This window comes from Peromyscus eremicus, chromosome 10, assembly GCF_949786415.1.
Source record: "Peromyscus eremicus chromosome 10, PerEre_H2_v1, whole genome shotgun sequence".
Lineage (NCBI taxonomy): Eukaryota > Metazoa > Chordata > Mammalia > Rodentia > Cricetidae > Peromyscus > Peromyscus eremicus.
In genome coordinates, this window is record NC_081426.1 from 9355321 (window position 1) to 9379221 (window position 23901).

Below are 23901 nucleotides of genomic sequence, written 5' to 3' on the forward strand. Positions count from 1 at the left end.
AATCTTATTGGTTTGGTTTTGTTTTTGTTTTTTTCTTTCTCCCCTATTCAGATTATTTGCTGATTTTATGAGTTAGACAAGATTGGGTTACTTCCTAGTTCATATTTTTTTCATCTACTCCTCTCATGAGTTTATTCTTTCTTGGTTTGGTATAATAGAAGCCTCTGTGTTTAGGATTCCTTTAAGTATTTTCTGCAATGCTAGCTTGATGATCATGACTTTCTTTAGTTGGTGCTTCTTTGGAATATCTTTCTCTGTTAATTTTAAAAGATAATTCTGTATAGTAGGCTTAATTAATGGCCCTTAGCTTTAGGATTTAAAATACTTTATTCTTTCCCAGCTTTTGGAATTTCTCTTGAGAGGTCTGATATCATTGTGATGTGAGTTGTCATTTTTTTCTTACAGCTTCTAGTATTTTTTTTCCTTGGTTTCATAGTTTTGGCATCTTGAATATAATGTGTCATGGGAAGCTTTAAATGCCTCATGTTTGGCTGTTCATTTCTTTCCCTTCCTTTTTCTTCTCTAATTCATTGAATAGTTGTTCTGTGCTTTGAGTTTTTATCTCCGCTGTCTCTTCTACTCTACGGATTCTTAGGTTTGTTCTTTAGTTATATCACAGAGTTTTTTAAAAATTGTGGTCATGCTCATATTTTTCGATATTAATGTCTGACTGTATTTCCTTGATCTTGTCCATTTTGAAACCTCCCTGCTTGGTCAAATCTACTGGTGATACTTTTGACTCTGTTTTTCGTTTTAATTTGTTGAGTTTTTCATTTCCAGTGTTTCTGTCACCATTTATCTTCCTCCCCCAAAATTCAATTTCCTTGCCTTTTCTTGGGTGTTGTATATTATCTTACATCCTGAGTTGCTTTCTTCGACTTATCTGCTTATTTCTGTCATCTTTGAAGTTACTGACCATTTTTACAAGTAAATTTTTGAATTCTTCATCTGGCATTTTACTCATTTCAGTGCCTTTGGATTTTGTGATTGGGGAATTATGACTCTTTGGAGCAGTCCTGGTGCCTTGTCTTTTCATGTTTTTTGTATTTCTGTGTTGCAGTTTACACCTCTGCATGTGGGTACCTCCTCCAGTTTTATTTAAAGATATTAGTAAACAGTCCTCACTTGAGAGCTCAGGTGCCAGTACCACTCAGAGAAGAGAAAACAAACCACTTTTGGGTGGCTTTCCGCTCAGCCTGCTGCCAAGCCACATGGTGCCTCCTCCTTTCCAAGGCATTACCTTTCTCTTTCTTTTCCATGGCAGTTTTTAGATGTCCAGTCCTCCTCTTCGCAGTTTGTGTTCTGTCTGCCCCTCTGTCTCTGGGATTATTAACTCTTGGTTTTTCTGAGTCTTTCATTTGCCACATAACAGAGAGAGAGCGGCTTCTGATCTGTCATTTTTGTTGTGAAGATTTTTCTAGGACTCAGTCTCTAAGATGGGGGTTGCTCAGTCATAATGTGTGCATGAATTCAACTTTAGAACACAATGCAGAGTTGTTCCCCAAGTGGCTGTGCCGGTTGAAACAGTCCCCAGCAGAACAAAAAAATGGTTCCTAGCAATACTCGCTGGTGTTCAGCTTCTTTTTAAAATATTCATCAATATGAGAAAGTGAAACTGAAACTCAGCTATAGAAATAAGTCTAATGCCACATTCTATCTCCCATTTTTCTGATTTCCAACTATAATAAGTTACATTTCTTAGAAATGGAAATATTTAGACTTTCTATAGCAATGAGAAGTTATGAAAGAGAGAATGAGAATTCAATGGTAATTTTATGGGAGCTTCCTCAGGGGATCTGAAAATGTGATTTTAGACTGACTAGGTCATAATCACCTAACTAGAGGGTGGGAACCATAGTGGCGGCGGGGGGGGGGGGGGGGGGGGGGAGTGCGAGCCAGAGGGAGGAAAGGAGTAAAGAGGTGGCGAGAGGAGAGAATGGTAGTGTGGACTTGCTAAAAATCAGCTGGTTCCTGGACCTAGTTGTAGGTCTACTAGTTAGGATGTGAAGAAATGGGATCCAGAGCTGTGTGGCATTTGTTTTGTTAAGGATCATATTTTTTTTTAATGAACACTATTCAAAGCTTTTGCTTAAGTAATGTGACGGATTGTGTTTAAAACTTAGTATGTTGTATTACCTATTGCTTCAGAGGTGCATAGTACCAAATACTTAAGCAGAAAAGTTTCTCTATATAACCTTTGCTCTAACAATAAAATAATGAAATTTATAGACTGTTAATCAATAAAAACTCTATAGCTTAAAAGGAGTGTCTTCAAACAAATCTTTCAAAATTATGCAGTGTCTTAAGTTATGTTAATTTTATGGTTTATTATGAAATTAAATTGTTATATTAAGGATCAATGTCATAAGTTTGTGAAACAGAACAATCACTGAGAGTAATAAAGTGACAGTTTGTATGTCATGCTTTTCAACCTGAGGCTTTACATTCTGTATTATATGTAGAAGTTGTTAGCTATTCTAAAGGTACAATAAGAGATTATTGTTCATATCAGTGTAATAAATTGATATTCCTGACTGTACTTTTTCATTTTGCACATTGTCAAAACCTTGGACCTTAATCTTATCCTTTGATTGACAGTAGCAACCAGGGAAAGAACACTTGTATTGTTAGGGATAGTCACATCTGTTCAACTTGATTCAGTTGAGGGTATTTGCATATTCTTAAGTATTTCTTCTGAGAGGGCTTAACTTCTTCTCAAGTGGTTGATGCATTTTTGAAATTCATTCATAAGGTATCTGCATGCACTAATAGTTCTGTGTAATATTGCTGTGCATAATCTGACAGATAAGACCACATTTTAAAATAGGTATTCTTTAGGGAGGTGACATTGTATTTTACCTATTTGTAAGGCAGAAATGTTAGGTTTTCTTTTTAAAGAAAAAGTCTTGTAATGCTTTGATTCAAGTACAATAGCCTTACTTTAGGCAAATTTACCTCTTATAGGATGGATCAGGATTTATTGAATAGTAATAAAGGTGTTAATGATAAAATTTCCTGCCTTGGTTGGAAAATTGAGTAATTGAATTTGAGTAATTTAGTAACTCCTTATTTTATAGGGAATATTACCAAGGCTGAGGTTTCTTGACTTATTCAAGATCACGAGGCTTGGATGTTAAGCTTTAATGTTGCTTTCAATTCCAAGGTCAAGCTCAAAAAATAGTGGACAGTATTGACCTCTGGTTTACATTATCACAAACTGTCTTGCATCTGAATTTCCTCTTGCCAGTAGAACACAATGAAAGATTATCTTATGTGTTATATATCTACAGAATTTGCATGATGTCCTTACACATGGTTAATGGCCAATCATTTACTGTCCTGTTCTCATTAGTCTCCTAAGCCCTACTGTATAAAAAGCAGTTGTGAATCACCATGAATTGTTAATGGAATATTAAGCACTTTTGATAGCAAACAGGCTTCTTATTGTATGGTTCTGATGAATGGGCACTAGCTGTTTTAAAGAACTTTTTAGATATGCTGTGATCAGTCAGCAGTGTTGCCCTGGGCGTGAGATCTGAAAAAAGTTTCTTTGCTGACTTATGTAATCTTAAGGAAAAGACTAGAATGATCTAAAATGTCTTAGAAAAAAATTATAGGTTTGATGGGAAAATACCATCACGTTACATTAATTTAATGGAGAGGCAGTTAATGACTACTTTCTGGGCCAGCCTGTGACAGATGTTTTCTCACACTGCCCTGGAGCCTTTCTTACTTTCCTTGAGGCAGGCTCTCATAGAGTTGGGGCTAGCTGTGAACTAAAGATCCTCTTGCCTCTGCCCACACTAGTGCTGAGGCTACAGGTATGAGCCCCTGTGTGTGCTCTTTACTAGTTTTTATTCCGTGTCTTCCTCTAGTATGAGTATTTTCGCCTGGGCCATCTCTTCCTGTTTTATTTATTTTTTTTATGTACTTTACTTAGTTATAAAAAGCTGTAATAAAAGCTCATCACAATTTTATTATTGTATCATAAGAATTCTTTAGTGAAGAAAGTTCTTAAATTTTTTATTGGCTATAAAATTATTCTCAACTACATAATTATTTTTTCTCTTCCAGGAATCCCCTTCTGGTCGGAGGAAAGCTCTTGCTACTAGCAACATTAATATGAAACAATATGCAAGCCCTATGCCAACTCAAACTGATGTCAAGTTAAAATTCAAGCCTTTATCTAAAAAAGTTGTGTCTGCCACTCTCCAGTTTTCATTATCTTGTATCTTCCTTCGGGAAGGAAAAGCAACGTGAGTTTCTATCATCAATAAGTGACTTCATTCATACTGTGTTTCTAAACACTACAGCTTTGGTCTTACTAGAAGGGCAGTAAGGTGAACTTCCCATCATACGTCGTGCCAGTGAAGCCAGGCATGACCTCAAGGCAGGCACTGAAGCAGAATACGTGGAAGAGTAGAGCTTATTGGGCTGGCTCTTGCCCTTCTCAGCTTACTTTCTTATGCACCAGGCTCTGCCTAGGGGTAGCAGCACCCACAGTGGGCTGGCCCCTTCCATATCAGTCACCAATCAAGAAAATGTTCCACAGACAAGCCTACTGGCCAATCTGATGGAGTCGATTAATTTCTCAATTGAGGTTCCCTTTTCCTAAGTGACTTTGGGTTTGTGTCAAGTAACCAACACAATACCTTTTTCAAAAAACCAAACCAAAAATCACTTCTAATAAACACTTATAGCAGATAATCAAGTCAAGAACGAGTACATGTGATATATACAGGGCAGTAGTCTGTACTTGGAGTAGAAGATGAAGGGACAGAGTAAATGGAAATGCTATGTTGAGAATTTCCCATTAAAGATAAGGGAGAAGACGGTCCAGTCTGAAGCACAGTTCTGCACATATTTAGCCCAGTAGAGTGTGGTTACTATAATTGGTCATGTCTGCTTGACTGATAAGGCTGGTTTCTGTGTATCACCCAAAGTGAGATGTTTGGCACTCATCTCCAAGGCAGCCAGTGACCTGGTTGATGGCATCATAAGCTGAGGGAAGCTGTGTTCCAAGTGAGTGTGTTTAGTGAGGTGCTTGAGAATGGAAGCAGCTGAGTCTTTGCTCTCGACTGTAAACACTGGGGGAAAGTAAAACTCTTACCCTGAAGTGTGAGCCAGAGGAAAGGAACAGAGGAAGAAGAGAGAGCAAACCCTTGAGGGTGGCAGTCCTTCTGCAGACAGCAGTAAATGTGCTGGTTCCGCCCATAGCAGTGGGGGTAAGAAAAAGCTCATTTAAATCGAGAGTCTCAAGTTAATAGGAAGAGGAAGTTTTTGAGAACTCCCTTTCCTTTTAATTTATTACTGATAACTGAGAATTTGGAAGGCACTCATGAAGTAATAAAACTTTTATTGTTAATGTAAACTATCATGAAATTTGTTTAAAAAGAGGGAAGAAATTTTGTAAACTTAGCCTACGTGAAATAAAATGTGAATAATTTCTATATGGGCTTAGTTTGCAAAGTTATACCATATTTCAGAGATAAAATTAATAAAGATTATAAAATGACAATATTTTAATTTAATTTTTCTGCCTGAATTTAGAGGACATATACAAAATTGAAAATTAATATGTTGTATAACATATTAAAATGTGTTCAGTGAGATTTAAGGTAAAAATAACAGATCAAGAAAACAAGTAATTTGCCTCAAGATATTTAATTTATATTTTTATATATAATTTATATTTCATATATAATTTATATTTTTAAATATTTTTGAGATAAAAGTTTGTATTTTATCAAATATATGGTGTTTAACTAATAATTAGCTGAGGATTTCATCTCGTGTTTCCTTTTTTTTGATGTTTTTTTCGAGACAGGGTTTCTCTGTATAGTTTTGGTGCCTATCCTGGATCTTGCTCTGTAAGCCAGGCTGGCCTCGAACTCACAAAGACTCGCCTGGCTCTGCCTCCCGAGTGCTGGGATAAAAGTCATGCGCCACCACCACCCGGCTCACTGTGTTTCTTAAAAAGACTAGACTTTGCTTTAGATGATTTGTTTTGGGTTGCAGTAGTTCCTTTTAGGGCCGATGGCTCCATGGAAAACTTACACATGATTTGCAGGATTTGTTGTTTGATTCTCTCCGGCCCGCAGATCCAGAATTGTTCCTGGTTTCAATTAAAAATTCCTGTTCTAATTCCTTTGGGAAATTTAAGTGTTTCATTTTTTTAATTTATTTTATTATTTTGTGTGTCTGTATATATGTCTGTACACCACGGGCATGCTTGATACCTGCAAAGACCAGAAGAGGGTGTTGGAACCTTTAGAACTGGAGTTTTAGTCAGTTGTGAACTTCCATGTGGGTGCTGGGAATTGAACCCAGTTTTGTCTGGAAGGGCAGCCAGTGCTCTTAACCTCTGGGCCATCTCAGTCCATCTCAAGTTTTATTTTAAAGTTGAGATTTATCTCATTTGTAAACTGCCCAAGGTTTTGTTTCTAGACTTAATGCTCAAGAAAACATGCTTGAATTCTCTGCAGAAACTATTTGTCTTCTGCTGGGTGCCAGTTTAAGTACCTTCTAAAGTCTTAACCAGTTAGAGTTTAGTCTTGTTTGCTCTGTAGTAATTAAACATGCCATTTAGAAATTTATAAAAATTTAAAAATTCTTGCATTTAAATATATTCTTACACAACATGAAAGGTGTACTCATATTTTATAGAAAGAAAGAGTATGTTAATATTATGTATTTTGTATCCATTACCCAAAGTGCTTAGCTCTGGAAGTTTTCAGATTTCTTTTTTTCCCAGATTTTGGGGTGTTTACATACACATAAGGATATCATAGGGAGGGGACCCAAGTCTAAGCCATTTAACTTTCACACATACTTTATATATCGGCCTAAAGTAGCTATATACAGTGTTTTTAGTGCACCTGAACCTTGACTGCAACCTCTCATCTGTTGAGTCCGAGGTTTTCCATGTGTGGCATCTTAGCATACAAAAGCTTGGGTTTCACAGGGCTTTCGATTTGGGAGTGTTGGGGATTTAAGATTTTCAGATTAGGCATAGTAAACATCTATTTTCTAAGTATTTTTGAATAATGTCACTTAATAAGCTGTCTGTTATATTTGACTATTTGATATAGGGATGAAGATATGCAGAGCTTGGCTAGTCTGATGAGTATGAAGCAGGCTGACATTGGCAACTTAGATGATTTTGAAGAAGATAATGAAGATGAGGACGAGAACCGAGTGAACCAAGAGGAGAAGGCAGCAAAGATTACAGGTTGGCTTCACTGACATTGAACTAAAGCTGACTTTCTAGTTTGTGACTTAAGTTTTCATTTCTTTTTTAACTCAAATGTATGTAAGACAGTATGTTTTACATGTGTTTTGTGTGTATATTTCTACCTTGTTTACTTCTGGTCAATCAAATAAGATTCAGTGTCCCTTTGGTTTCAGTTTTCAAAAAATCTTACTGTACTTTAAACAGATGATGTATTTTTGTTAATTTTCCAAAAATTAACCTATTTATAGTCTTATCCTTTTGTATAGAGGAGTTAAGTCCTAAAGTATTTGGTCCAAAAAAAAACCCAAAAAACAAAAAACAAACAAACAAACAAAAAACCCCATGGTTTTATGACCTTATCATAATCAGCATCACTTTGCTCCATTTTATACTTCTTGCCTTGAAATCTTGTCCAATGTTGATATTTGTAAACTGTGTATCATTTGCTTGTCACATGTATTGTTTTATTTTTAGCTCATCTCTATTACTTTAAGTACATCTCTACTAGGTATCATTTGGTTAATCTAGCCCGATAATGTTTGCTTTTTAATAACTATTTGCAGGGCTGTGGCAGTGACTTAGTCAGTAAAATGCCTGCCACATAGCATAACGACCAGAGCTCAGTCCTCGGAAGCTCAGAGATCTGTAATCCCAGTGCTGGAGGGATGGAGAGGAGGGTCTGCGGGGCTCAGTGACCTCGCAAAATCAGTGGGCTCCAGGTTCAGTGAGAGAATTGAGAAAGATACCTAACTTTGGCTTTGGGCCCCACACACACTTACACCACACTTGTACATGTACCCACCTGCCTATTCACATACCCAAGTGAACACACACACAGAATTTAAAAAGTTCACTCTCCCAATAGCTGATTAATTTCACTTCTGTTGGTGTATATATAAATATATATGTATGTGTGTATACTTTCAAATATATATATTTTTTTGAGATCTTTTCTTATTATTTTTTCCCTCTACTTCCCTACATTTTGCCATTCTGATTTTTAATTTTTTACATTATTTTATGTGATGGGTGTTTTGCCTGCATATATGTCTGTACACCACATGCGTGCCTGGTTTGATGGAGACCAGAAAGGGTGTCGGAGTCCCTGGAACTAGAAATTAGAGATGGTTGTGAGTTGCTGTGTGGGTGCTGAGAATTGAACCCCTGTCCTCTTCAAGAGCAGCCAGCACTCTTAACTGCCGAGATATCTTTTCAGCCCCTGACAATTTTCTTTTAATTTAAGCATTTTTTTGCTAGAGTAATTTGAATATTGTACGTCCTGTTTTCATTTTAGAATAATAGACTTTAAAATGAATAAACCAAGCAGATAAATAAATGAACCTCTGGACCCTTACTAATATTAAAATTAAAACAGAATATGTTATCGCTCCTCTTATAAGAAATGCAATATAGTTTTCTTTATCAGTCCCTTCCCTCTATCTCCTTTGGGCTATTATATTTATTTCAGTAGTGTCTGGTTTTCCCCCAAATAATAAATGCCGGCATACAATTGCATTTTCTAATGATGGCAGCATCAGCACAATACTTTATTTTTATTGAAAATAAATTCTTTTCCCCAATATATTATAGTCTAATTACAGTTTTTTTATACCCCAACTCCTCCACCCTCCTTCCTTCCCCCTCCACCCAAATCCACACCTGTTCTTTCTCTCATAGTAATTATAAAAAGTAAAATAAGATAAACACAAATCGAATAGGACAAAACAGACATGGTGGGGGAAAGAAGAGCCAAAGAACAAGCGTGAGAAACACATACAGATGCCGAGGCACACATTTGCACACAGCAATCCCATAAAGACAAACTCGGAAACCATAACGTATAAGAAGAAGATCTGTAGTGGGAGGGTGAAGCTCACACAGAGCATTGTGAGATACAAACAGTCTCCAAACTACCCTGGAGTTTGGTTTGTGTTGGCTCTCTATGCTGGGCCTGGGGCCTGCCCTTGAGTGTGGTTTGTATCCCAGTGAGACTCCATTGGAGAAAACTGATTGTTCCTTTGTGAGCAGTTATCAATTAGCGCTAGCTCCTGGGTTAGGGTGGGCCTATGTTTCTTTCCCCTGTCAGCGCTCGGACCCCATCTGGCTGAGACTGGAATAGGCCCTGTGCATGCTGTGCTACCGCTGTCCCTGAGTTCATATGTGTAAGTCCTGTCGTATCCACAAGGCCTTGCTTCCTTGATGTTTCCATCCCCCTGGCTCTTTCAATGCCCTCCCCCCCCAAGAGTTCTCTGAGCCCTGAGAGGAGAAATTTGATGGAGACTTCCCATTTAGGACTGAGTGTTCCAAGGTCTCTCATTAGAGAGAGAGATCTTGTACCCTTAACTGCTGAGCCATCTCTCCAGCCCCTGAGAATATTTTGAAATTTAAGCATTTTTGTATACTAATTTGAAAATTGTCTAGTACAACTAGCACATTTCTAGTTGTGGATCTCAATATTTGTTCCCACTTACCATAGGAGGAAGTTTCTCTGATAATGGCTAAGCAAGACACTGATCTATGAGTATAGCATAATGTTGGTAGGAGTCATTTTATTGCTATGTTCCTTTAGCAAAAGAATAGTATTTGGTTTGCTTCTGAGTCCGTGGCCTATCTTCTCTCATGTTCTTGACCACCAAGGTAGTGTCAGGCATGGGTTCTAGCTCATGGAGTGGAACTTAATTCCAATTAGATAGTGGTTGGGGGATACTTTACAACCTGATAAACTTCTATCATGAATATGTACAAAACCTTTATTATCCATTCATCAGTTGACTGATTGCATGTCCTAGCTGTTGGATAGAGCAGCAAGTGTTGCTGCAGTGACATCCTTTGGTTGCTGGTCCAGGAGTGGTGTAGCGGTTGTCATATGGTCGCTCTACTTTAGCTCTTCCACAGTGTTTGCCAGTTTACACTCCCACCTGCAGTAAGGGTTCATCCTCCTCCACATCCTCACCAGCATTTGTTATCATTGTTTTCTTGATGATAGTCTTTCTCACTGGGGTTGGATGTAGTTTTAGTTTGCATTTCCCTAGAAACTTTTAAAAAGTACTTACTAGCCATTTGGATCTCGTCTTTTGAGGACTCTGCCAATATATAGTCCATTTTTCCACTGGGTTGTCTGGTTTATGTTTACTTCTTTTTGTAGACTATATTCTAGACATGAATCCTGTCAGATGTATAGCTGGTGAAGATCCTGTAGGTTGCCATTTCACTTGAGTGACTTTGCTTTGCTGTACAGAAAGCTTTTGAATTTTACAAGGTTTCATTTGTCAGTTCTTGGCTTTATTCTCTGAGCAAGTGAAATCCGATTCTGAAAGTCCTCACTTTAACTAGATCTTGGATTGTTTTCTCTACCGTTTCCTCTAACAGCTTCTGAGTGTCAGACCTTACATTTAGGCCTTTGATCTGTTTGGAGTTGGTTTTTGTAATGGGTGAGAGATAGGCATCTAGTTCCATTCCTCTGCATGTGGATATTTCCTTTTCCCAACACCATATAGGATTTAAGAGGCTGTTTTTCTCCAGTGTGGTTTTCAGAATCTTTGTTAAAAACCAGGTAGCTATACATATTTGGGTTTATATCTGGATCTTAATTATATTCTATTGATCTTCACATCTGCTTCTGTGCCAGTGCCATACCACCACCACCACCACCACCACCACCACCACCACCACCACCACCACCACCACCACCACCACCACCACCATCATTATTATGGCTCTGTAGTAATAAATTTTGAAATAAAAGTTTTTTTTTAAATAATTTGAAAATCTGGTATGTTATACTTTTGGTGTTATTCTTATTGTTCAGAATTGTTTTGACTATCAAAAGCTTTTTATGCTTACATATTAATTTTTTATTATTTAGTGTATATGTATGGGTGTGTCCATGTGCACTTTCCACAGCATGCTTGTGGAGGTCAGAGGAAAAGTTGTGGAAGTTGGTTTTCTCTTCACTCCTATGTTGGTCCCAGTGATTGAACTCAGGTTATCAGGCTTGCTAGCAGCTACTCTCTACTGAGCAATCTCTCTTGTCTCCCATAGAAATTGTAAGATTTCTATGAAAGAATGGTTGTAGAATTTTGGTAAATATTGCAGTGAATCATTAGATTGCTTTTGGTGGGAACAATCATATTTCACAATACTAATTTTTCCAGTCATGAGCATAGGAGACCATTCCGTCTTCTGGTGTCATCCTCAATTTTCTTTTTCAGTGTTTTAAATTTTGGTTGTAAAGGGTCTTTCTCTTTCTTGGTTAGGTTCATTCCAAGGCTTTTTTTTTCTTTTCTTTTCTTTTTTTTTAAGGTTGTGAATGGGTTTGCTTCCCTGATTTCTTTCTTAATACTTTTATTATTGGAATATAGGAGGGCCACTGATTTTTGTATGTTATTTTTGGGTGTTGGAGAGATAGGTTGACTGCTTTTATAGAGGAGCCGGTTTCGATTCTCAGCACCTACATGGTGGCTCACAACCACCTGTGACTCCAATCCCAGGGATCGAACTCTTTCCTCTAGCTTCCATTGGCATCAGGCACACACATGGTACCCGACATGTAGGCAAAACACCGATACATACAAAACAAGTCATTTTTTAAATTTCATTTTTAATGTTAATTTTGAGTATTAGCACTTAGCAGGAAATGTTTATCTGCTCTAGAAATTTGCTGGTGGACTCCATAGGATTACTATGTATATACTCATGTCATTTGCAAATACTACTACTATAACCTTCCTTTCCTGTTTGTATCCCTTTTATTTCTTTCTCTTGTCTTATAGCTCTAGGTAGACTTCAAGCTTCCTGAGTAGGAGTGGATAGAGTGCACACCCTTGTCTTGCTTCTAATTCTAGTGAAAATGTTTAGTTTTCCTCCTTTTAGCATGATGTTGGCTCTAGGTTTGTCATGGTGTGTATGTCCTTTATTGTATTGAGATATGGTCCCTCTGTTCCTGGTTTTTCACAGTTTTTGTCATGAAGGAATGTTGGATTTGCCTGAGGCCTTTTCTGCATCTATTGAGATAATCGTGTCATTTGTGTCCTTGATCTGTTGATGGAATATGTTACACATGTTGATTTGTACATATTATAAACATCCCCGAGTCTCTGGAATGAAATTACCTTGATCATGATGATCATTTTGATCTATTCTTGAATTTAGTTTTTAAATATTTTGAGAAATTTGTGTCTCTGTCCATCAAGGAGATTGGTCTGTAATTTTCTTTTTTCATTATTCTTTTTCCTTTGATTTTGATGTAATTTCATAAAATGAATTTGGTAGTCTTCCTGAGCCAATTTTTCTTTCATCAACTGTATTGTCTTCTACACTTCTGTTCATTAACTTCTGCCATCTTCTTCTTCTTCTCAAATGAATTTATTTGTGTGTGTCAGAGGACAAATTGCATGGGTCAGTCCTCGTACGCACCGTGTTGGCGGCAAGCACCTTTACTTGTTATACGCCTCACTGACCTTCTGCCTTGTTCCTGTTACTTCTTTTCATCGGCTGCTCTTGGGTTTGGCTTGTTCTTGTTTTCTTGGAGATTTAAGTGCATCATTAATTATTTATTTGAGATTTCTCTCCCTTTTAATTTGGGCTTTTAGAACTGTGCACTCCTTTCTTTCATTATATCCACAGGTTTTGGTATGTTTTGTCTTTATTTTCATTCAGTTTAAGAATTTTTTTAATTTTCTTTTTAATTTCTTCAGTTAACCATTTATCATTCAGCAATGTGTTGTTTAATTTTCATTAGTTTGTGTTTTCTGTAGCTTTTCTTGCTGTTGATTTCTAGCTTTATTTCATTGTGGTCAGATAGAACACAAAAGGCTGCTTTCATTTATATTTGTTAAGATTTGCTTTTGTCCTAACATTATCTATTTTAGAGGAAGTTTAGAGCTGCTGAGAAGAACGCAGAGTACTGCAATATTTGGGTGGAATGTTCTGTAGAAACCTGCTAAGTCCATTTGATCTGTGATAGCAGTTAATCAATGACCTGTCTCAGTGGGAGTGGGGTTTGAAATCACCCAACATTGCAGTGTTAGGGTTAATCTGTAACTTTGTATCTTATATTGTTTTATGAAAATTGATGTATTATAATGTCTTCTTTATGGATTATTCCAGTATAAAGTGACTTTTTATCACTCCAGATTCGCTTTGAGGTCTATTTTGTAGATATTATCTAATATCTAGATGTTAGATAATTTCTAGCCATATATTAGGTTAGCTATACTGGAGTGTTTCATATTCCATTAGCTGGAATACCCTTTCCATCCTCCCTCTCTAAGATAGTATATTTCTTTGAAAGCAAAGTGTGTTTCTTGGATCCTATTTTTAAAATCCAGTCTGCTAATCAGTGTCTTTTCATTAGAACTCGAGACCATTAATATTCTTAGTTATTATTGAAAGACGTGTATTAAGTCCTATCATCTTGTGTAGCTCTTACCAATGTTGTGCACACTACTCAGATTCTGTGAAAGTTGGTTCCCGGTTCCTGAGGAACCAACTTTCAGCTTTCTGAGTTCTGTTCAGATCTGATTCAAGATTTTTTTTTTTTTTTCCCAGTCTCACAATATTTTGTTTGTCTTGTTTCAGTGCATAGTCTTGTACCTTCTGGTCTTAGTTGACCAGGGTCTCAGGTTGTGGAGCTGAGGCCACAGCAGAAGTCCTTTGAACTGCTGCCTTGCTCCTGTTCTGTTGGTTGTCATTGCTGTAGGGAAAGGACTGCCCCTGGATTGTCCCGCTGCTATTAATTCTGCTTCAGGTATGATGGCCTTTTCCCTCAGCTGTTGAGAACGTTTGTTACTTTTCAGATTCTCACCTTAGTCCGTGGAGAGATTCTGCCCAGCCTCATCTTTGAGAGGAGCACTCTTTCTGTAGATTTGCTAATGGCTTAGAGAAGGGAGCCTCTGCAGCAGTGTCTGGTAACTGACAAAGTGTGTCTTCTACAGAGGGTTCATCCATAGCATCTATCTTTGGACTGATCCAAAATTGTTGCTCTGTTCTGTTTGAGGCAGGTTCTCAAACGAGAACCTTTATTGGAACTGTAGAAATGCAGTGTCCCTTTATTGGAACTGTAGGTGACAGTGCATTCTGTAGAAATGCAGTGTCCCTTTATTGGAACTGTAGGTGACAGTGCATTCTGTAGAAATGCAGTGTCCCTTTATTGGAACTGTAGGTGACAATCCATTCTGTAGAAATGCAATGTCAGTGAATGGACTGGAAAATTTTTAACTACAATAGAAAAATTCCTGACATGTAGCATGAGTAACAGACCTTGGCAGGGAGACAGAGCTTTTTGATGAAAAGTTAGTCAGCACTAGAAATTATATCCAGCCTTGAAACAGGCAGGGTTTGCATCTGTACAGCAGCTTCACCGTGCTGGAAGCAGGAGTTGGCAATATGCACATCTTTGGAATTCACCTTGAGGATTTTGTTTTAAATCTGTCTCATTTGGTTTTTTTTGTCTGTCTACTTGCTTGTTGTTGTTGTTTGTTTAATTATTTTTATGATGTCTAGGGATTAAATTCCAGTTCTTCAACATGTTAGGAAAGCCATCTATCTCCCCAGCTTCCATGTTAAATTTGTAAATAAATAAAAAACAAGAAGGAAAAAAAGTGCCTATGTAAATGACAAGATCCTATTTAATAAACCTCAACAAAGTCAAGGCCAACTAAAGCATTTTATATGAAACAGTATTGGGGGAACTCAAAAATTATAAAGACCCCTTGTTGAAAAGATCATCATCATCATCATCTCTTTAGACATTCAGATTCACATGGCCTAAATAGACCAAACTTAGCATTGGATTTACTTAAAAGGATATTATATAGGAAACAGTAAATCATTTCGTTCCATTCTTTGTCCTCTACCAACCAGTGACAACTGGGTGCAAAGAGACAAGATACACGTAGTTAGCAGCAGGTTTTGTTATTGTTGTTGTTTGCCTAAAATTCCTTGTGCTGCACAGGAACCAGTGTCTTTTTCAGTGGTTTGGTAAGTATACCTTACAAAGTCCACCGACAGTGCAAGGCCAGTTCTTCTCCACATCCAGAGAAGAAGAAGCTTTAGTCTTTTACCAGATGCACATTCTGAGTCCTACCATCCATATGCGGCATATCAGGCAGGAGTCATTTTTACCATAAGCAGTGTTGCCTGGGGTTTGTTAATCCATAGTTGATAAAGTTAATTTGGGAGAAGGAAGAGAGAATGACATATTGGCTACCTTCAGGGGAAAAGACTCCTAACAGCACAGATGGTAGCAGAGGAGATACCACTTAGAGATTTGAAGTACCAGAATTGATAATGGTATGACTCAGCCTTATGAGATTAAATGTCCTACTTCCCAGGACTCTGAGTAAGGAGAAGTAGGTCTCTCACCTTTGATTAGAAGGTTCCTTAGGATCAACAGAAGATTCCCATCAGAGAATACACCTGTTAAGTTGCTTATTCTTACCTGAGTATCTACTACCAGTACCCAGGATGTTCATATGCAAAATCATAGCATTTCTGTGCAATATGTAACATAAAAAATTCAATAGCCATGTATTTTGGAAGCCCATTTAGAGGGTAGGAAATTTTTGAGACCCAAACTTATTATGTAGTTATAATGATAAGGAAGTAAGGGTAGAAACAGAAAAATGGGGCAATTCTGACTTATATTTTCAGTTGTGAACCTAGCCTTTAGCTGCTGAGCCATCTCTCCAGCCCAATCTGACTTCTTGAGCCAGAGGGTTTATAAAGTAAAACTATTTTTAAAGAAGTTAGAATGGCTGGTGATAGAAAAGCTGTAATTAGCTTAGTGAGCATGAGGCCCTATATTCAATCCCCAAACTGAAAATAAATACATCAATTTAAAAAATCATTAAAAAGGAGTTGGAAATCCCGAGAGGAGAGAAAGAGCAGGGATGTCTCCACGTTGTTTTGAACTGGGGCATGTTACCGTGGAGAACAGTAGAAGTAGCAGAAGGTAAACTACACATCCATTGTAGTTTCCATTGCACTTATACCCTAGTTCTACCTGACTTGTCTTAGTGACAGCTGAGCATTTAGCTTCCCCGCCTTCAGCGTGCAAAGAAGACTCTGCTAATCCTGAGAAGCTGTTTGACGGGGTGGGGTGGGAGTGTGGAGCCCAGGAAGAAGCTAGAAACTTAAGATTTTGGAAGAGCTTGTAGACACTAAGTATCAGTATGATTTCTCTAAGGGTATTCTAGTAATTCAAGGTTAGTTTAACCATATTTACAAAATAAAGAAAAAATCATATATTCATCTTAATAGATGCAGGAAGGAGTACTTGACAAAATTGAGCACCATGTTTCTCAGCAGTTTTAATGGTGTGGTATTCCTTCACTTTGATAAGGGAACCCTTACCTCTTGACTGGAACTGAGACAAGCATGTTTACACTCACTACTTCTGTGCCACCTTGCATTAGAATACTGATATGTTACGTAGCATATGAGATTGGTATAGGAACAGAGATGTAGTTTTTCATATAAACAGTGAACATATGGAAACTAGCATAATCCCATTTAAAACAGAAGTTTGAAAAAAATCTATGGATTACTTAGAAATAAATTAGTGAAAGATGTGAAAGACCTTTATAGCATTATAATACAATATTGAAGGTAATAAGAATAGTTTTAATAAACGGAGAGTTAGTTCTGTATTCATAGATTTGAGAATCAAAATTATTACTTTTTCCTAATCAACCTATAAATTCAAGGCCAGTTATAATCCTAGCAGGGCTTAAAACAAACCCAGAAAATTGATTTTAAAATAACAAAATATTTTATTTATTAAAATATTTGCAATTTATTAAAATATTTGATATTTTTAAATATCAAAATAAAATATAAAATTAAAAAGTTGATTTTAAAATATACAAAGGACCTGAGAACATATAAATCTACAGGGGGTGAGGGGAAATAAAACAAATTAATAATAATTATAGTAACACCAGCTTTAAGATTATTGTAAGGATTTAATAATCGAGATAGCATGGTTTTGCCATAGGGCAGATAAATAGATCAGCAGGATTAACTATTGAGAGTTGCATCTCCCAGTCAGCCATGTCATTACAAGGATGAGCAGCCAATACTTTGCAGTGTGCTGTGTTGGTAAGCTGTGACATGTGGTAATTTAGGTTAAGTTCATTTTGAATATACAATGGCTTTATGGAAATTTAAACTCATTGGAAGTCAAGGACCATCTCTAATAGCCATGAAACAAAAAATTAATGAATTAGATTTTTATTAAAATTAAATCTTACTAGATAGAATATTAAGAAAAGAAATGAATAATTCATAGATTAGAAAACAGTAGTCAAGCCTAGAATAGTAACCCTTGCTTCCAGTTCCAGCATTGGGGAGGTAAAGGCAGGAGGACAAGTTTGAGGACAGTCTATACTGCATGAGTCTCTATCAACAAAACCAACTAAAGGAAACAGCAGTAGTTATGAAACATATCTAATAATGTTTCCAGAATAGAGTTGTTTTTTAAATTTTCCATACGATACATTTTGATCATATTTATCCTCCCCCAACCCTTTTTAGATCCTTCCCCTGTTCCCACAGTAAAGTCCGTTTTGTGTTGGCCAACTGGTCATGAGCATGAGGGCTGCCCTGGAGTATGGTTTATATACTCAGTGTTACTTCATAATGAAAACTAATTTTCCCCCTCCTGGAAGCTATCAGTTGCCAAAAGCTTCTTGGTTAGAGATGAGATTTGGTTTCTATTTCCTCTTTTCTGTGCTGGGGTTTTGTCTGGAGTTCATATGTGCATCAGCCCTGTTGTGTCTGGAAAATGCTGTTTCCTTGGAGTCATTCACCATCTCTGTATTCTCTTCTCCATAGCTGGCTGAGTTTTCAGGGGAGTGATGTGAGAAAGACCAGTTAGGATTGCGTGCTCTAGAGTCTCCCACTTTCTGCACATTGTCCAGTTGTGGGTCTCTGTGTTAATTATCCTCTACTGCAAGAAGTTTCTTCAATGAGAATGGAGTGCAGCACTCATCTATGGGTATAGCAGTATGTTATTAGGAGTCATTTTATTCCTAGGCTCACTTAGGAGAATAACAGTAGGTTTTTCCCTTACAGCCCATTACCTGTGCAGTCTCACGTTCTTGGTTGCATTAACAGTATCAAATACAGGTCTGTCTCATGGAGCAGGCCTTAAATCCAACAAAAACAAGTGGTTGGTTACTCCTCTATCATTGTGCCACTGCTGTACCAGTGAGTATTCTGCTGAGGCCTATAGAGAAAACTGTCAGCCATATAACAAGTCTATCTACGCTGACTCTGCTCTGCTTAGAGGGTGCAGGACTCCTTATGGGAAGTCCACTGAAAGAGCAGATGCCTAGATACATCTCTTGTTCTAGTCTTCTCGACTAAAATAACAAATACATGGAAAAAACAACCTTATCCATCATCTGACTGCAGTGAAATACGCTGCTGAGTATAGTCAGTCCATACAGAGTGCAGTCAAATCCAGGACCATGAGAAATTAAATTAGTTGCTTTAAGACACCAGATTTTTGGGTGGTGGCTTAAACCACATTTCTAAAGATAAATGAAACATTATAGATGTATGCGTGTATTACATACACATATACACATACATGTAAATGTATACATACAGGTAGGTATTATTTATATACACATACAAATATTATACATGGAGATAAATATATAGATAAGTAAAGCACACTTTTTCTATAATTAAAAATAAAATAGATCTTTTATCTCTGTGCCTTAATAAGTATGATGTGAAGTGTGATGATTCTCATTCATTCCTTCACGAAATAAAACTTGCTCCATACAATAAGAACAATGTTAGGTGTTAGAAATATAAGATGACCATGACATAGACAGCTGTTAAATTCCATCTTTTATATTTTAAGTTATAAGGGTATTTTCTAGGTTCATTACGTGAATAGCACTCAGCGCACATTTGAGAATTCTCTTCATTTATGCATGTTCTTAAGCCAAGAAAAAGGGAGGATTGAGAGTGGGGAAAGAATGAAGCTGGCAATTGGCCCCTAGGGGATACAGTAGTTAGAGGCAGAGTAAATCTTAGAAGTCACCACAGGATTAAAGAAAAAGGAGATATGGTGTCCTAAAAGGGGAACATATTTTCATGGTGTGAATGATTATTTCTGCTTATTCAGAAGTCAAATAAAACCCAGAATTTATCTGGAATTGCCAATTAGAATTTACATTGGTGAGAACCAGGCACGGTGGCACACACATGCAGTCTCAACACCCAGGAGGCTAAGACGGGAAGATCACTGCAAATTCAAGACAAGCCTGGCCTACATACTGAGACCCTGACTCCAGAACACACAGATACACACAGACACATGCAGCCTCAGAGCAGAGTTAGGAGGAGGAGTAAAGGTGTGTGTGGGGAGGGGATGACTGGAGCTTACAGTTAGTTGAAGGTTGAGGACAGGTGAAAATTTCCAGCCTACTGGGGCTGGAGAGATGGCTTCACAGTTAAGAGCACTTGCTTGCTGTTCCAAAGGACTTAAGTTCAGTTTCTAGCACCCAAGTCAGGCAGCAATTCATAACCACCTGTGACTCCAGCCCCAGGGTATTCAACACACTCTTGTGGCTTCTGGGGGTACTCTCTCTCTCTCTCTCTCTCTCTCTCTCTCTCTCTCTCTCTCTCCTCTCTTAAGAAAATTCACAGATGTCTATGTTTTGAAGGTGAGCTATTTGAGGTTAAGAGAGACTTGCCAAACGAACATGGAATAAAGGTTGAGGGACTTCTGTTTGAGGGTGGGGGGACAACTTAATCATGTATATGAGCCATTGGGAGGGGGAGTTGGAGAGGGGTGTGATGGAAGGTGTAAGGAGAATGCATGCTCAGTAGCCGCTTGTCTGCCCAAAGCAGCCTCTGCCTGCCTTCCCCATTATGGTTTGCCGTGGGACTGAAAACAGCATCACTAAACCTGTTAGATGTATCCATAAATCAAATATTTACAGGCTTAGCCTTTGAGGAAAGTGACATCTTTTTGACCTTGATCTTTGCCAGGAAGTTGAAGTGTTACTATTCTGGACTATCTTAAGGTATATTGCTACTGAATCTAGTTATACTCAGAGAAGAATGAGGGTGATGCAGGATTCTCAGGTATGCCCGAGCTCTAGGCCTTTACCCTTTCCTGTAATTCACCCTACAGGGTTTCTTAAAAGGAGACAGCCACTCACTCCTCATGCTGCCTCCCCATTCTCCCCTTTTCAGTGTGATAATCTGTTGGTCAATTTCTGTCTTTTTAAAAATTCTAACAGTAAAGCCAAGTCCCAGACTCCTTGCCCCCTTGCTTCGATTGCCTGCCCTGATTTCGTTTCCCTCAGCTGCAGCAGTGTGAGGCAGAGAAGACCAGTGCACTGCTCAAGTGCTTCTCTCTGACTATCGCTCAATCTGAGCAGCAGTGTAGGGTGGAATTTTTTCCCGTACTATTACATAGCATTGTTAACATTTTCTAAGTATGCAAATTCTCAGCACAATAAGGCTTTAATATGTAATAAAGTATTGCATAAATGTACTGGGCCACAGTGATATGTTTCCTGGGAACATCTTCCATTAAAAAAAAAAATTCCAGTAACTTTTTGTTGCAAATCTTACTGCAGTTTTTAACTTTTTCCATTATAAAAAGAAACATTTATTATAGGTGATTTGGAGGAAAGAAACAAGTTAACAGAAGAGTAACTGTGTAACAACGCTAAGTGTTTCAGGCTCCAGACCCACATAGCAACTGCCAGTTGGAATGTTTTCATGGGAAGTGTCACAGGTTGTTCCCAGCTAAGTAGATCCGGTACCAGTGCCAGACTCCTCTCTGCAGTCGCCCCGAACACCAGCCGGTTTGTAAAGTGTGCATTGCATCTTACATTGGCTGCCCACAGCTCTCGGAGCAGAGTTCATGTTTTCCAGTTGGATCACAGAGGTGTTCATGATCGAACATTTGCCAGCCTCAGCACATTGCACTCTCCGCCCCAGGCATGAGCCCCACGCACCTCTAGTTCCTCGAGTATGTCAGGTTCCCTTTGTCTCCCTTTATGCTCATGGAATGTCCTCCATTTTTTTGTTTTGTTTTATGGTACTAATAATAATATCTTTCATCTTGTGTTAGCTCAAATGTAAGTAAAATCCCAGGTGGTGGTCTAACTTTCGACCACCTCTTCTGGTTTCACTGAGTGGTCAGTGTGACCTCTTAGGTAACACTCATCATATGGTCAGTGCTACCTTGCTCCTCCACCTTCCCCTAAACATAAGGCACGAGAACAAGCGCTAGCTCAGGAAATAGAGGTATTTGATTAAAAAGTGCTGCTGCTTTGAAGATTTAAAAATTTTGGATTAACATTTATTTATATTACATATACAGAACATTGGTATAGATAATCATGATTACCTTTCCATTCCATTAATATGAGAAAAAAATTCTAGAAGCAAAAGTTTTAGGATTTACTTAAGCTTAGGATAAATCCATGAGGCTTGGAAGGACAGGACAATTTACCATCATAGAAAACAATTGCTTTGTGTTGTTAATGAAGAAATGGTCACCATTGATTTTAAATATTACCAAAAGTATGCTGAGAGGGAGGAAATATTTGAAACATTCAGAAAGGTTATGATGTAAATAATATAGTTTTATGGGAGATTCATTCTGATAAAATTTGAACATACTCGATATTGTTCCTAAAACTCCATGGAACAGTATTCATATCTGAAATCGATGGCTAAACCCATGATTCTTGAGTATTTTACTACGATCTTATTAGATGCTTAATTAGTAGTGGATTTATCCTTTTTGAGATTAGATTTATAAACTTAAAATAATTTAAAATGCCCTAGCTATATAAGGAAAACTGTAAGCCTTTGAGTCTATTTAAAATTTTTTCAATCAAGTAATCACACATTTGGAAATATAGGCAAATAAACAATACTAATATACAAGATGAACTACACATTAACAAAGCACCACAGGCTGTTTGTGAGGATTGACTGATAATATATGTAAAGCCTTACTGCTTAATATATTTTAGCTGCTAGCAGTCTTTATTTTTTTCGTGACTCATTTTTTAAAGTTAAAAATTCATCATTTGCAAAATTATAAAAATGACACAACTAGCAATAAAAAGGTCAGTAATGACTAGTAAACACTTCGACATTGCCACTCTCCAACTCATGCTTTCACAAAATTGCTGTCTTACGATGGTTAGTAGGCAGGAAAGGATGTAACTTGTGAATGAATTTTCCTACTGAGTCGTCATTACCTGAGTTCCAGAGTAAGACTTACAGCCATTAGCCCAGTGGGCTGAAGAGATGGCTCAGGGCTTTAGAGCAGGTGCTCATTCTCCAGTGACCGAGTTCCCCAGCACCACGTTTGGAGGCTCCCCACAACCACGTGGTGTAACTCCAGGTCCAGGGTGTCTGACACTCTCTCCTGGACTTTGTGGCCTTTTGCACTGACCTGTGCGCTCTCATGTGCACACACACACACACACACACACACACACACACACACACACACACGCAAATAAAAGTAAAATTAGTGTTCAGATTTTTTTCTTGAGTATTTTTAGCACAATAAGGATTGGAAGCATGACTTAGTAGGGAAGGGTGCTTGCTGCCAAGCCCAGGGTCTGAGTTTAGTTCTAGGGACGCACGTGATAGAAGAGAGCCAACTCCTGAAATTTGCCCTCTGACCTCCACCAGGCATACCATGACATCTACCCTGCCCCCAAAGTAAATAAATTAATAAAGTTTTTATTTTTTAATAATTTATTTATTTTATGTACGTTGTTGCTTTGCCTGCATGTATATCTGTGTGAGGGCGTCAGATCTTAGAGTTACAGACAGTTGTGAGCTGCCATGTGGGTGCTGGGAATTAAACCTGGGTCCTCTGGGAGAGCAGTCAGTGCTCTTAACCGCTGAGCCATATCGCCAGTCCCCTAAACATTTTATTTTAAATGAGCATGATAACATAAAGAAAAGTATTTTTTAGTCAGACACAAGTTTGCCCCTTTTCACTGCTATTCAGATAGGGTCAAAGAGTTGAGTTGTGTTTAATTGTGTTTATTCCATGTTTTCAATAGTTTATTTTCACTATCCAAAGCAGTTTTACTCATACAAAATATATTTTCTCGTTTGGATATAGGAAGATGATAAGCTTATTGATTTTTCCATATTAATTTTGTTCAAAGACTTATAACATTTCTGAAAGTCTAATATTCTGAGAGTCACTCATTAAGTATGCTTCAGTATTTCATTAGTGTCTTTATAGAATGTAAATTCTCTAGGGACAATACAATGTCTGTTTCTTTTTATTCTTGTGTCCCAAGCAGAAACCTTGGTACACACTCACAAATAAATATTTGTTCAAAAAATAAGTGCACAAAGGCAATCCTATTATAAACATGTATTCTTTGATTTGGTTCAAATAAAATGTATTGCATACTTAGATTTATAGTGCTAAAGAATAGTGGTATTGATATTAAATGAAAACTGCTGTGTATTTCCTTTCCCTCCATTTCCCACAAATGGTCTGGATCTGTTTCGTATATAACATTTTCCTAGGCTTAGGTTTAGAAATGCTGAGGACTAAACAGGTGACCCCAGTGAAGCCTTTTTATTTTGCTTCTGATTCATGTATCAAAAGAATTTTCACATACCAAGTGAGTTCTGTG

At 37.6% G+C, this 23901-nt stretch overlaps 1 protein-coding gene across 13 annotated transcripts in view; it reads left to right on the plus strand.

Annotated features, from left to right (window-relative positions):
- The window catches only part of Ehbp1 (EH domain binding protein 1), a 275408-nt gene that overhangs the window by 103130 nt on the left and 148377 nt on the right, over window positions 1-23901 (plus strand). For all 13 annotated transcript variants that reach the window (XM_059275363.1, XM_059275366.1, XM_059275368.1 and 10 more), the window contains 2 exons: window positions 4075-4256; window positions 7092-7231. In XM_059275363.1, the coding sequence (XP_059131346.1) occupies window positions 4075-4256; window positions 7092-7231 (322 nt within the window). The remainder of the gene's footprint in view (window positions 1-4074; window positions 4257-7091; window positions 7232-23901) is intronic.